Source organism: Limulus polyphemus, unplaced genomic scaffold (assembly GCF_000517525.1).
Source record: "Limulus polyphemus unplaced genomic scaffold, Limulus_polyphemus-2.1.2 Scaffold363, whole genome shotgun sequence".
Classification (NCBI taxonomy): domain Eukaryota; kingdom Metazoa; phylum Arthropoda; class Merostomata; order Xiphosura; family Limulidae; genus Limulus; species Limulus polyphemus.
The window spans coordinates 395,818-412,213 of NW_013665973.1; the positions used below are offsets into that span (position 1 = coordinate 395,818).

At 31.7% G+C, this 16,396-nt stretch overlaps 1 protein-coding gene across 1 annotated transcript in view; it reads right to left on the reverse strand.

The window, feature by feature from the left end:
• Positions 1-3,471: 3,471 nt before the first annotated feature.
• Positions 3,472-16,396, reverse strand: part of LOC106457703 (UBX domain-containing protein 7-like) — a 25,936-nt gene continuing 13,011 nt past the window's right edge. The window contains exons 6-12 of the mRNA XM_013917149.2: positions 15,651-15,797; positions 13,457-13,547; positions 10,641-10,694; positions 9,072-9,145; positions 8,073-8,433; positions 7,551-7,627; positions 3,472-5,243 (exon numbers count right to left, since the gene is read on the reverse strand). Coding sequence (XP_013772603.1) covers positions 5,079-5,243; positions 7,551-7,627; positions 8,073-8,433; positions 9,072-9,145; positions 10,641-10,694; positions 13,457-13,547; positions 15,651-15,797 — 969 coding nt within the window. The 3' untranslated portion in view covers positions 3,472-5,078. The remainder of the gene's footprint in view (positions 5,244-7,550; positions 7,628-8,072; positions 8,434-9,071; positions 9,146-10,640; positions 10,695-13,456; positions 13,548-15,650; positions 15,798-16,396) is intronic.

The following is a 16,396-nucleotide window of genomic DNA, read 5'->3' on the forward strand; positions in this document are numbered from 1 at the left end:
AACACGGAAGCTGTACTTAGCATTTTAAAAACAGAAGACGTTAAAATCCAAATACTAGGCTACTTTGAAGTCGGGGTCGGTTCGTAGGAGTGAATAGTGTTGTGTAGACCATCTAATCTGAAGGAGGCCGTTAACCTTGAATGCATCCGCATGTTTAGAAAATATCCGATATGACTGCTTTTAACGAACGAGCTAACAGACTGTACATCAACCACACAGTAGCGGCGTAAGCGTGCACTTAGCCTTTGTTCAATCGTTAATAATATTAAGGCCGTATTTAAAAAGAAAGTTGTTGGTGTTTTGAAATTAAGCACAAAGCTACACAATGGGCTATCTGTGCTCTGCCCACCACGGGTATCGAAACCCGGATTTTAGCGTTGTGAGTCCGCAGACATACCGCTGTGCTACTGGGGGGCATTAAAAAGAAAGGTTATTTAACTTTTGCCTCCCCCAATAATTACTAAAATACGGGTAAGGCCAACATTTTCCGTTGCCAATGTGTGTTGCCTGTAAAAAAGACATTGCGCCAAAACCCAAGTTCATCCAAACAACGTTAAGTAATTGACTAAATCCCACTAAAATTATAAATTATTTAACCTTCTGCCCCCCCCCCCCATAATGACCAAAAATTGATATATCCCACATTTTTGTATGTATAGGTATGGGTCCTGTACAGTTTCTTTGTACCAAATCCCATGTAAATTGGCCGAAGTACGGCAGAGTAATTGTCCAAAAACAACAACAACTAAAATTATGCTTCTTGTGGCATCTTGACCCTTCAATAATTACTAACAATTGGCAAGTTCACCATTTTTGTTTGTCAATGTGTGGGACTTGTAGAAAAGTATCTTTGTACCAAATCCCATATAAATTGGTCAAAATACGACCGACTAACTGACCAAAACCCCCAAAATTATGCTGTTTTGTGAGTTCTGCCCCCCCCCCTAAAAAGACTCAAAACTGGCAAATCCAACTTTTTTGCCAGTAATTGTGTTGGGCGCATGAAAATTTGTATTTGTGCCAATTTTTTAAATTGACTGTTGTAAATATGACTGCACAGGAGCTCAAATATACATTTTTGGGTTGTTTCATCTTTGAGCTCATAAAATCCTTAAAAAGGCCTAAATCATAAAACTGAAAAACATGTCTGGGCGTATTGGACCAAGATATAACCCTACCAATTTTCAAGTCAATCCGCCGAGAAATGATGGTCGATTGAAAAGTGTTTGGAAGAAGGAAAGAAAGAAGAAGAAAAAACGAATGTTTTCTAATTATATAATTTCAGCGCACTTCTTGCTGAGAAAGTTTTCAAACTTCTGTTGTTAACCTACATCTAACAACAGGATAAGCGTAAACGTTCTCTAAAATTATACAAAATAAAAGTCTACAGAATAGCTAGTCATCAGTTATAAAAAGGCCGATTACTTTAGATTTCCTTCGGATAACAGATTATCTCATTTTCGTGTTATATTGTATAAAATATATAACATCTACAGAACCAGTAACAAATCAAATCAAATATAATAATATTCATTTTGCTATTCAAACTTGCAAGAAATAAGAAAGCACTCTGAGTAAATATTAATGGCATCTTTCTTGCTTTGTATCTCTGTGTTATATAGACATATTACTCACTTCATAAATATTAGGGATGCACTTGACCTTGTAGATTTTTAACAAACGGGCTAATAGGGTTCGAATCCGTGAGATACTATAAAATATTTCACGCGCTTATAAGCCGTGTATGCGTTATAAGAGTGACAGTCAATCTATTAGAGTGAATAAGGCACTGCAGACTGGCTGCTTTCCTTTTTTCAGTAGTCCAAGATTAGGGACGTTAACCGATAGCCTTAGTAGCTTTGCTATAAATACAAACACAAGTATTATAACAAGTAATTGAATATCAACTACTATGCACTATTAACATGGGACTAAATAAGCTCAATCAATTGATGATACATACTTTAAAATTCATATTTATTTTTCACTCTTATTTTAAATCACCAACCCTCGTTTTAGTTGAACTATTTGCAACGAATAACCAGCAGAGACAGTTGTAAAAAACGTCTATATCGAAAAGTTGCAGCTAAAAATGACCATTTTCACGTATAAATATGTGAACTTTGTACAATTATTCCAGAACTTGAAAGAACGAATGAAACAATGTGCTTGAACTGACGAAAAACGACTGAGCTTTATGAAAAATTCTAAGAGTTTTTTTTGTGGGAAGACATACCCTTGAAAGGTTTAACCAAAGTACTAAGCAAAATAGTGAAATTATTGGTGAGTTCATAACAGCCTACTGAGGGTTTATGCTACAGGGATAAGAAATACTATCAGAATCGATGGTCTTATAAATAAGAAGCTATATCACAGCAAATCTAATGTTGGTAAATCTATAACAATGCAGGGAGGTTTTCTGCTACAAGCTGTTGTCCTAACTCTCCCGTGGAACATAGCATGATCATTTTGAAGTAACCCCAGATAACTCAATGGTCAGCTTGAAGGAATTGTAACACTAACATTTGGGGTTTGATCCCTTTGGCAGACACACTCCAGCTTTGAGCTCAGCAGACGTGTGTTTTGGAATATTGCCGTGGGATCGGTAAACAACATTTATCTTCAGTAGCATAATAATAAGCCAAACCACATTGCTCTGCTGAATTATTGGGAAAAGGAAGAACTGGTGATGTCAAAATTGTGAAACGATCAGTCCAAAGTCTCCCAGTGTTAAATCTATTAAAAATTTGTGGCAAAAGATGAACAATGTGGCAAAAATTTAAAAATATACAATGGAATTCATGCCTGATCAACATAGTCATACAGTTAAGGCTAGAGGAGGAAATACTAAATATAGGTTGTTTAATTTTATATCTTAGAAAAGTGAACGGATGCATAACATTACAATATTAGTTGCCCTTCTCGACGAAAAATAAAATGGTATAACAAATTTCAAAACTGGTAATCTAAAAAAATGTTGTTGTTGTTTTCATAAATGAGAACATTTTTATTAGATATAGGAAACAAAAAAAAAGATAAAAATCTATCTTTCCAAGAATCTTGAAATAAAATCTAGTTTTATGGAAAAAAAGAATTTCAATATCAAAAACAAAATAAAAAACATTGAACACGATGTCGGTAATATACACAGAAACTTGTCTGATATCTGAATTTTCAAAGATGCATTTTGGAAGCAGATTATAATACTAATCTTAAAAAAAAATGAATATATATATATATATATACATAGGGACATAAAAGGTGAAGAAAAAGTACACAAGATAAAGAAAATGAAAGCTGGTGATTCTAATTGGACCTAACAAGTTAAGATATGCAAAGCAGGGATGGAATTCACACGTATGTTATTGGATTTCTGATGATACCATAAAATGTATTCAAATTTCATCCTTATGCTACTTTGTATCACTAAGTACATAACATCTTTAGAAATAAACAAATTTTAAACTTAAAAAATAACAAAAAATTATTTTTATTAATGAAACAAAGAGGTTATTTAATCTTCAATGACAATCACTGGATCAATATTTTTTTTATTACATTTACTTGCACAAGTCACTGGAATACATACAACTTTATACACACACCTTTTGTAGAATATTTTTTCTGTTCATTTTGATTGGCAGTTTTACTGTAACCTAATATAGTAAAATATTCACTGATTTTATTAGTTATTTTCTTCCTTGTTTGACTCACCTAAAAACTCTTCACAGACAAAACCTAAAAACAAAGAACACAGAATGAGAAAACTATATCTACTTAAAAAATGTCATTGTAGTCATCATTCTGATTGTATATAAAATTGAAATGACAGTTATTTATACAAACTGAATGAGTTTGCATTTCTAGAAATAAAATTTGGGAAAAGTATGAGTTATAAAAAATAAATATAATAAGTGAAATTGTTATTTTTCTTAAATATTTAATTTCTTTCTATGATTTTATAGTTCGAAACTCAGAAAGTTAATTTTAAATTTTCTTTACATCTAAATGATAAAGAATTTTGTGGCAGTCAGAGCTTAAAAGGAAGTAGAAAAAGTTCTCTAAAAATTTATACATGAGCAGTGTAAAGTAACAATGTACAGAGGATTAATAACACTTTATAAGAACAATTTGGATATGCAGATGGAGATGTGGCACCACAAGTGACATGTTTAGTATCTGTATATATCTGGTTCACAGAAAATTTCCAACCATTCAACAATGCAGCTCCACTGTGGATAGACTTATAGTTACAGTAATATAAATAAAGCCTTTCTGAAGAGATAAATTCATACAGCTAGACTGTCAAACAATACAAAGCTAAAGAACACAACCTTCTGACAAAGGGAGTCTTCAACACTGTATGAAAGTGAAAACCTTGCACAGCACAGTATCTAGAACCACATCTTCAAAATTACATCCTAAGCCAATAAAAACAATCTCATACATAAAGTGAAGGCTCTGGTTGCAAAAGCAAATCCTCTAACACTTAAAGCAAATGCACTGAAACTGAACATATTTCTTGGTACCATTAACAAGATAATATGCAAGGATTTGAATCTAATGAAGACTCACAAGTCTATAGTCGCACTTCAATATCAGCATCTGCTTTCTAAGAGAAAACGTATTCAAGAAAGCTGAAATCACAGCAATCTTATTTGGTCATGTGTCTACAAAATACCTCAATGCTGTTCCAATGGACTTTTAAGCTTTTGCTTAAATGTAGAGGGTCTGTTAAAAATTTGTCAAGATGTGTGGTTTAAGACCAACTTCTCTATTTTTAACAGAAACTTACCACAGTGAAAATTGTGGTGCTGTACAATAATGCATAATCACGGTCATCAGAATAAGTATGTTCAATAATGAAGTAGTTACATGCACTGAACAAGACCTCGATTATTGTCCTTATAAAGCATGATTAACCCTCCATAAATATATGTAATAACAACCATTTTTCTGTTCTTCAGATGAAGTGTTGCAAATAATCGACTTTTTCACAAAATCCTTTAAGATTGAATCGGCCTCTGCAAGTTTGTACACAACTCTTGATTCAGCTCTACAGTTTTCTCTTTTTTTTGTTATGAACTTTTCAACTGAATAAACACAGTCTCCCTAGGAAAGAGTCCAATGTCTTTCAATGTTTGGCTTGGTTTGAGGTCACTGAGATTACGACGTGGAAAGTTTGTCACCAGTTCATAGTGGTCTTTTGGAAATCCTTGAGCAGCCACATACAACACAAGTGCCTATAACAGAATAGATAAATTAAACAAGATTACAAGAAAAACATACACATATTAGTTAGTATAAAAGTACCAAAAATTTTCTTAATGTAAAACATCAATCACTGCAAAAATTAGAAAATAAAAATAATCTCAAAATTAAGGTTACAAAAACATATTTATTAACCCATTAACTGCGGATGACGGATATTTCCGTCACTGAAGTTCTATGGCTCAGCTGAGAATGATGGAAATATCCGTCAGTCGCACATATATAACTATAACTCTATGCAAATGACAATAATTACCGTTTTATTGTGATTGGTGGCAACTCAATTTTATCTGTGAGTCAGAAAACAGCAACTAAGCTGCTCCTGCAGCAGTTAATGGGTTAAGCATATGAAATGTTTTGAAAATGTAATATTCGTGAGATGATTTTAAATTAAAATTGAGTTAAAAGACCATATGAAGAAAAGAACATGAATTAGTCTTGTACATTCTGCAAAACAGAAGAATACAATGGATATTATATTTAGAATTAAGCAATGTACACTACACAGCAGTATCAGTATTAAAAGGTCAATACAAAATATTTGATTATTCACAAAACACAGATATATTTGATAAATAAAATTTATGAAGTTGAACAACTGATTTGTATTGTATATTTTCATATACAATTAAATATATAAGACAAAAAGTCACATCTGAATACAATTGCTAATTCATTTAATATGGCATTTTATTAATAATTAGGTTCTATGGTATAATGTTAGAGAAAAATACCAGTACACCCATTTCACGTGAAAATTATTCATTTTCTTTAAAAAATGTTGGCTAGTTCAAAACAAGTAAAGCTTGAAGTAATTTGTAACCTTGGTCAATGCTGTCATGCTGTTTCTAATTTAGCACGTTTTACTAAAATTTATTTATCACGTAATCCTTTCCTGTTACATCACTTTTAGCTCAAACAATAAGTCACTGCAAAATTTATCACAAAAATGTTTTAGGAGTTTTGATTCCAAATAAAACAGAAAATAACCACAACAAAACTTGTGGTTTTATATGTTGAAACCATTCACTGACAAACACCCATCACCAAAATAAACAGAAAAAAAAAGTATAAAATATCTTGAAATTAATATTAAATTCCAATAAGATCAAGCTATGCTCTTAAGAGTTAAACTAAAAACTGTGTAAGGGTTCCCCCAGTACACATATAACTTCAGATTCCACAGCCAGAAATTGGTTGATGCTAGGTACAGTAAATGAGGTGGCCATAAGTGATGTGAAATTATTCTGCTTGAAAGTGATCCAACAAGAAATGTTTCACATGGTTACCAATATGTGGAGAACCCCCACCCTGGTTGAAAACCACAGTGTTTGTCACATTTTCTTGTCACAGCATGGGAATCACATTAGTTGTGACCATTGCATGGTACCTTGTAGCACTGGCTAGTCCATATGCCGACAGTTCTTCAAAAAACTACAATTCAATAACAAATTCAGTTGTGAAACTACACCACCCTGTCAGCTAAGCATCATAAAGGTATATAGTAAATGTTATATGTGGATTAGCTTACAACCAGATAATGCAGTTGCATATGTTGACACTTTCAGAAAGGAGGAGGTGTGCTTAATCAGTCTACAAAATATTGGCAGGCTACTGACCACAGACTTTCAGTTTTGCCAAGAACTGCAATGTAAAACCAAGATGTTGGGTTAAATAAGTCTCTTTTAGTGCTTGAACATTATGCAGCTTGTAAGGAAACATTCACAAAATAGTGAATAGCTTTTACCACTACTTTATATTTTATTTTGCATTTTATCGCAAGTGCTATCTGTCTCCTCAGATTTGTTCGTGAAACTGCAGAAAGCAATACTTGAACAAGGCCCTGTGGATCTTATGCACTCTATGGTATTCCTCAAGCTGCCTTGGCATTGCATTCTTTGATGTAATAACATTTCACTAGTTCATCTCTCTGCACACTTGTCATTTTCATGTTGGTTGAATGAGCTGCTCCGTGATCAATAGCACCATTTATACCAATGGGAAATATACAGAAGATACCATAGTGGTGCCGTGGTGGTAACACAGCAACTATGGTATTTGCATCTGCATGAAACCAACAACACCTCTGTGCAATTTTACCTTCCCATGTCATACTGTCTGTAAGAGATGATGTTCTAAACTGGAAAACATTCTTTATAATCAACCTGTATATATATATTGTCTATGTATAGTGAACTATTACTTTGAACAACAGTTATAAAGCAGTTCACAGGGGGTATATATTCATTGTGAAACCTCTCAAAGAACAAATTTCTTACCTGCAACTGAGAAGAAGATGGGAAATTTTTTTGCTGTCGTTCTCCATTTGGAAATCGTAATATTAACTCAGTTTGATCTGAAACATATAAAAAATATATCCTAGTCCATTTTAATAAAAAAATTTGTTTTCTTCAATAAAAGAAACATTAAAACTATATATATATTATATAATACTGCTAAAGTTTCTGAAGCAAAAAAACAAAGGAAAGCAATCAAAGTATAAAACATTATCATTTTTTACTTGTTTTTTATTTGTATTCTCTGAAACTAATATTCTGTAAACTGAAACTTCTTTAAAGAAGCACATTAAAACTATATATGATATGTTATATAATACTGATAAAGGTTCTGAAGCAAAAAGTCAAGAGAAAAAACAAAGGAGAGCAATTAAAGTATAATACAGTTATCATTTCTTACTTGTTTTTATATTTGTAGTCTATCAAAATAGTATTCTGTATACCATGTGAAGTTACAAAAAGCTTTAACGGTAATTATATTTCCATAATTCTAATAATTATTACCATCACTACTACCCAAGTAGATCTTCCACTGTTCTGCTGGGTTGTCCGCATCACTAATATCATCTTCATCCATTTTCTTTTTAATTTTATGATTTGTGTCTTCTTTATCTACCTTTATGAGATTTGCACACAAAAACGTCTTTACACCATTTGAATCCTGCATCTCATCCTTCTGAAGTATATTAGTACAAGATGTGGAGCTTTCAGAATCAGATTCAAAAGTCTCTATATCACTTTCTTCATCCCTTTCTGAGGCACTGCCATGTTCAGCAGCAGTTGAAGCAGCTTCTGCAGAATCTTCTAGTGAAGCTTGAATTGCTGCTTTGATCTGGGACTCTTCACTTTGATCAAGTATACTATCCTGATATACGGCCATGAAAAAAATATATAAATTTGATACCATAAGAAAATCATTTCCTAAAAAACTAGCAATCAATTTAATAAAATATATTATACTCTAAAAATCTTTTTGACACTGCTATAAACAAAACAGATGTTTCAATCTCAACTTAAATGCTGTGTAAACATCACTTGATAAAGGGACTTAGACTTGAAACGTTTTTATTGTATGTTATTTCTTTCTTCAGTTTTTTGTTTTAAACACATATTTTCCATCAATTTTCTGAACATGTAAAAGTCCCACAGGCTCAGGAATACTCTTATATATATATATACTCTTTTCTTAAATAAAATCAAAGTGGCTAAACAATTTCTACAAAGCATAGTGTGAAATATGTTTCTTAACTTATTGAAAGCTATGTAATTTGTACTCATCCTTAATTCAGACTAGACAGAACTGCTTTTCTGTATATAGTATAAAGAATCACTAAAATGTAACTCTGAAAAGTATATATCTATTCTAGAGTTGAATGTGTACCATTAAAACATCCATAAGTGGGCATGCATGTAATGTTGTCCATGTATAAACATACCAGAGAAAAACCTGCACTTTATGAAACTTCAGCTTAGAACATGTGAGTGAGAAATTCTTACACTTACTGTTCTAGATCTTTTTCTTGGTGGGCTTGGAGTGGAACCATCTGGTGAAGGATGTTTACACAAAAATTCAGTCACTAGAAACATACATAATAAAATTAGGCACTGAAAGAAAGAAGTTATGACTTTGAAATATGTTCACTTACATAGTATACCAAGTATAAACATTTAAAATAAAATACAGGTATACCTGCTATAATGTGCAGAATGCATTCCTAAAAAATGGAGGTTATACAAAGGCACATTATAATATGTTGGTTTTCCCATATGAACAATGTTATAAGTCAGGAATGCATTCTGGCAAAATTATTTTTTCCCTTAAAGTCTATTTTATTAATGGTATTTTTTACAACAAACTGTCAGAAGTCTCAAATCAGAGAAACTTGTTTCGACACATTCACGTGTCCTCTTCAGTTTCACATTGTCTTCTGGCAGGAAACAACTGGTCAGCAAATGCTTGTGTGACTGTTCTTGGAATTACCTTAAGGACACAGGAGGTCTGGAAGTCATTTAGCTTAAAGTGACCTTGGGAGGTGTTGAAGTTGGACAGGCTTTTGATTAAACAACTTTCAACAATCTTTATTTTTATGTAGTTATCTGTTTCGTAAAACATTCTTGTCGATTTCCTATCAATTTGATGGCCAGAGTCTCACATATGAAGAAAAATGACATTGTTTTGATTTTCATATTTTATATCTTTGTTATGTTCAGAAACTCTTGTGTCAATGCTTCATCCTGTTTCACCTACATAACTTTTCTCACAGGATTGCCATGATTGTTTCTCAGGATAATTGCATGTTTCGCATTTTTTTATATTTTAAAATTAAAATCCACATACTTCCAAATCATACAGCTCGTTCTAGCAATTCTGGTGCTAAAATATAAATCACGTAACTCCAAATCCGTGTTATAAAATGTTGCTTTATAGCAGGTATTTCTATACTTAAGTTCCATGAAAAGCTACATAAAAACCTATAACACTGTTATTTTATGTTACTTGATAGAAATAAAGTAACTACGTTTAAAATGAAAAGATAAATTTTCTGAATTAATGAAATTGTAAATTTTATCTTTTGCATTACTCTCATGTTTTTCATTTTAAAACCTCAGAACACATTTTTCAAATTCTGGATTCAATTTAAAAAGAAAAAACATATTTAGTGTTTAAAATCAAATTTTGTTGCTTAATGTGTTACATATTACAAAACAGTTTTTAAAAGAGGTTTATTTTAACAATAAATAAATACATCTTTTATTAATTACTATATATTTTGAGATATTTCAAATCACTCAGTATATTTGGAACCTAAAAAATACAGTATGAAAATGTATACACATATTTATAGCTTCACTGATACTTTATGCAAATTATAAAACAATAACTTTCTGTTTTTGATAATATATAAAAAATCAAACCAGTATGAAAAAGTTTACATTAACTTAGTAATTTTACTTATTATCATAACTTTAAATCTAAAAAATTGAGTTAAATTTTCAAATAACAGACAGTAATAAATAAACAATATATCTCACAGATAAATAAAAAAATTTAATTGATAAGTACATGCTTACCCAAGTCACAAAATGACATTGAATCTACACTATTCCAAGCAACCAAGTTTTCTCCTGTAAAAGAAAAGAGTATTTTCATTTTATTACAAAACACAATTATACATTAAAGAATTAAACAACTCTAATGTACTGAATATACACAAAAGATGAGAAGTAACTTTCATTATATCACTTTTCCTCGTACTATATTCTCCAACCAATTAGTACACAATAATAACTAAACCTCTTAAAGTAAGAAGCAAAACTACAGAACCACATTTTTTTTTCAATCAGATTTTCTACTGCCTTATTCCTTTACTTTAATCTTTCAAACAAAACAACATATTCACACTGACACTAAAGTACAAGACTTATCAAGGTAACATACAGAAATACTCTCAGGAAAGCTAACACACACAAAGAAAGAAATCCCAAATACTCTTGAATAAAAAATTATATTATTGGCATTTACATGGTATAGTTTCAGTCTGGAATTCTTATATGTGGTTGTCATGAGTTTGAGCTTAAACATACAGTTGATGGAAGTACCGCACATACCCTTTAGCTTTGCCTGTTAGTACACACATTTATGAAAATGACACAACTAGTATAGGTGATGTTGCAAGATGATCCTGAAACATGTCCATTTTACTTCATATTAAGAATAGAGTGGTATCAATGTAAGTCACATCAAATTTCATTATGCACTCCATCTAATACAATAACACACTCCAGATGAGGTAGGACGTGACAAACAGCAGCATAAAGCATATCTGAAAGATTTAATGTTGGGTATTTGTAACAATCTCACTAATTGACAGTTATATGAATTGGCTCTGGCATCAGACTTTTAACTGCAATATCTTATGTAATCATGGGGTAAGCAAATATGGTTTCAAGTTCACTTTCAGTACCACCTTTGGTCTTTTTGTTCTCGTAAGCATGTTTCAAATATAGTTTTATGCAACTGTAAGTTGTATGGCTCTTCACCACCTACATGTTTATACCCAAATTATTTTGTGTCAACCCTGTATTTTTCTAACATCTTCATAAACTTTGTTGAAAAAAGAGTTAGAATGCTATCATAAGGGTGTAAAGCTAATATTTCTGTCCAGTTACTTGAAAAAGCTGCTCAAAGAAGTGCTAGTCCGACTGGCAAAAAGAAAAAACAAAACATAATGGGTAACACTAGACAGCTGATATGTATTTCTAGAAAACATAGCATTTTCACTTTTTTTTAATATGCTATCAAATTTCAGATATATGCTTGTGATAATAATTATATTTCCTTTTTTCCTTAATATAAAAAAAAAAGAATGTTACTAGAAAAGGCTTAGAGATCAATTGTCAGAATGTGGTTTTTACCTATAAATGTTGGTTTACAGCCAGCTTTCAGTTTTCTTAATAATTTTGACTGTTGTTTTACAACTGGTTTGAACATTCTTAATAATGTCTGGATTATTAACTAGCACAAAAAATACTAGTGTTTCTTAATGGTCACTGCTAAACATTTAAACCCACTGGCATTTTTACAACTATCTATCACTAATTCTGTGCCCTGATACTATATCTATTCATTTAGATATTTAGGTTAATTGTTACTCTAAATAAGCATCTCATATTACTTACTGGAGAAGTTAGGACCAAAGATGAAACTTTTAAACAAGGATATTCTGTTCAGGCAGAATATTACTTTGCAAAAGCACATTATGAAACAGGCTTAAAAGTGGAATATTTTACTAATAGTTAAAACTTAATACCACTACTGGATAACTGAGTTTAATTTTTGAGCTCATGCGAACATACAGCCATTATTCTAAGGCATTAGTGATTCCACTGCTTACAAAAATAATATGTAATACTTTATAATATATACCTATATATTTATTTTCCTGTAAAATATAATATTCTCAACTTGAGATTGAACAGTTTACCTTAATACTTTGTTTATATTTACATTACTCTTGACTTTTACACTTAGCCCTAGAGTTTTGTTTGTTTGTTGAATTTTGTGTAAACTACTCAAGTACTATCTGCAGTAGCCATCCCTAATTTTCAAATGATAGCTTATAGGACAGACAGTTAGTTAATACCTCACACTGTCAATCCTTGGGTTACTTTTAACCAAGGAATAGCGGGATTGACTCTCACATTATAACACTACCACGACTGAAAAAACAAGACTGTTCAGTGATAAGTTTTGATCCTTCAAACCTCAGATGAATGTTTATGGTATTAAATATGAATTTACTACCACAGGCTTATATGTTTGCCACCAACAATTTCTATGGTACCTAAAGATGTTACTGTGTAACATAAGGTTTAATTATTACATTTTTACATACAACTTTTCAAAGTATGCCAACCAACATTCCATTAACAAGATACTTACCTCCACCTTCTAACAGAGACATAGTGATTGACACTTTACAAAACATTAGAACATGCAAAAACTGCAAAAGATTAACCCTAACCAGACAAAAAAAAATTACTTCATTCAATAACTAAATCAGAATTAACCAATAATTATTTCTTAGGAGAGAAGGAAGAATAAAGAAAAGATATTACAATTGGCTGCAGCCAAAGAGAAATATACACTTTTAATAAAGATTATTGAATAGTTGGATTATTTGGCTAATTAAATTTGGCTTTTCATATGAAAATGTATTAAAATCACAGAATTTTCTCTATCTGATAGCTTTCTGCCAAAGAAAAAATAGCTGAACTAATCAAAAATGGTAATTTGTTAAAAGTTCAATATATTTACGGCAAAGAGTAAAACTAAGACAGTAAGTGATTTGCTTGTATTATTCAAATAAAAAATCTGTATTAATTACCTGTTCTAGGATCCAAAATGGCCACATAAGGATACTGATTAACTTTGTAAAACTGAGCGTACCAACGTCCTTCTTCACTATCCAGATACACCTATGAACAGAAATTTCACACAAGTTCAGAATCATAAAAAATTAAGTGACGATGGATGCTTTGGCTATGATAATACTTACTGAGAACAAAGCTGGTTATCCTTTAAAAGTTATACTACCATCTACCATCCAACAGCTGATTTCTGTACTTGTATATAACTGGGCATTTGACAGTGTTCATGTCTAAAATTTATTGAGTTTAGCTAAATTGCTGAAATAATAATCTGACAGATATGACACATTATGTTCATAATCTGGAAAACCAACAAACACACTGAAAGTCTACTACATGTACCTTCTCTAGCTCAAGCTCACGTATAAGTTTAATAACTCTAGTCAAAGCCACATCATGTTTTTTCCACTGCAATGACACACAAAATATAAAACTAGCCATTCCTAATATACTGAACCCTGCATTACGGGGTCTTGGCCTTGCCTCAATCGTAAGAACAGGGAAAGCTGTAACCGGTATTATGGGCAAAATCATAACTCATTCAACCATAAATGCAGGGCAAGAGACATCCTGTATCTGGAATTACAAGGAGGACAAGCAGCATTTGCCCAACCATAGGAACAGAGCATGGACATCCCATTGCCGGTATTACGAGGCAGGTGAAATCTTTCATACCCAAAAACTTACCACAAATCTCCTGGGAGAACTTGAAGCTAGAGGAAAAAAAAAGAGGGGAAGAATAAGATGCCCCCAATTGAAAGATGTGTGTGTGGCGGCCAACATTGGGGGAAGATGCCTGAAAAAGGAGAGACCAAATTGGCAACTCAGTGAGTGTGTTCTTCCTTAGAAACCATGTCACATTGAAAAGAAGAAGAAAATGCCAGCCAAATGTAAGACTCTAACTCCCTGTGAACCAAAGCATGTACTTCCTCAGCAGATAAAGTCAACCCAGTGTCCTGAGAAGTCATGCCATATGCATTGTTGCCTGTCATGGTAATATTATTGTCCACCACAGGAAACCTTGAATTCATACTAAAGCATGTAGAATTCAGAAATGAAAAAATTTTGAATGCAAATACATGGACAAAGTAAATCAAACCCAAAAATTAGAAATTGTTGAATAAACTTCATTGGAAATGGCAACAAAGCATGATCATAATTTGGAAATGAGAAAATTTTGAATGCAAATACATCAAAAATTAAATCAAACCCAAAAATTAGAAATTGTTGAATAAACTTCATTGGAAATGGCAACAAAGCATAATCAAAAACTGTAGTCACACTGTTGGAAAAATTAAACACACATCTAAACTGTGTCATGCTAATCGAGAAAATGAGGATTGAGTGGGAATAGCAGAAGGAGCTAGCTGTGCCATTATAGGTGGTGCAATACTGTTGGTGGAGAGTAGTCACATGATATGTACATGTTCAGAAAATCGTTAAACTGGTGGAGTATAAAGACTGGTGCATTGATTACAAAAAATTATTTTGGCAATGCTTAGGGAGCAGACAACAATCAATATATAAGAATATTTATTAACCAAAATTTTATGTGAACAGCTTTCTCAAAAACAACAAGCTATAACTTCAAACATTCATATTATAAAATGCTAGATATTATGAGCCATTTATAAATACTATTTGCTTTTACAGTGCAATTCACAATGTCTAAGTAGTCTCCTACAATGTCAATTTCATTGGTGAACAAACTAGATCAATAAAGAAAATATGCAAATTTAATACTTTGGTACAAACACTTTAAATTGATATTTCCTTGAATATACAATCAATGAACTGATACTAAACTGTTTGTAAAAGAAAAATATTCCTAAACTTAAAATAATTTCAATCACTAAATAAATGTCTGTTCTGAATTAAGTTTTGTTTTAGCTGAGCCACAAAAAGTTTTAGCATTGGTAATGTTAAGAGTGTAAAAATAATTTTAAATTTAATATAAAAGTTTACATTGAAACTCAAATACCCACCAAGTAAACTATTACAAAGCAAGAAAAAACATACTTTGACAACTAGCAGCCAATAACTTGCATCAATATTGTAATGTAATAACCAAATAAACTCCCTGGTAGATAAATTTGGTTTAATCTTTAATAACACTCCATAACAACATAGAGTTTAGTTTTCTTTTCTCACCTGCCAAAATACAAAGTGTTTAGATACAATACTTTTCACAGCTGGGCTACTCCACACGTCTCTGTTAAGTATCTGACACTGAAATTCCTGTACATCTTGAACGTTGACCATAAGCCATCTATTACTGCTTTTGCCTACCTCACGCGCCTGAAAAAATTCATTGTTCATAATTTGGCATAATGCTTCAAATCTACACTACATTTTAACAGCTTATTGGGCCATTTACAGTTAAAGTTTTTGTTTTTTTTAAGATAACTTATTCTTTCCTAAAAAGTCAATTTGTAGGATTTATGATACTGCAATATTTGTATGATACTAATTCTATAACTCTATTAAAAATATAATAATTATTCTCATTATTGGTAATTGTATGATTTAAATTAAACGTTTTTTTAATCCAAAATAAAACCATGGAATGTTATCTTCTAATTCAATCATTCAGCATGTCCAATGGACTTAGCAGAATATCTAGTAAATCTTCTCCACTCCATCTTCTAATTCACATTAATACAATTGTGCAAACATATATATTTTCTAATGAGTTGAACTTTAAATATGAAGTTGCAACACCCTCTACAGGAAATTAGATCAATCACAGAGCAACAGGTGATAGAAAAAAAATACAGACTAGCTGGGCTGCCATAAATATCCAACAAATTTTAAACTTAAAATAAGACCCAAAACTTGAGCACTTTCGAATAGTTGACTATTGTTCTTCAGGAATAAGAAGAAGAATAGTCAACTAT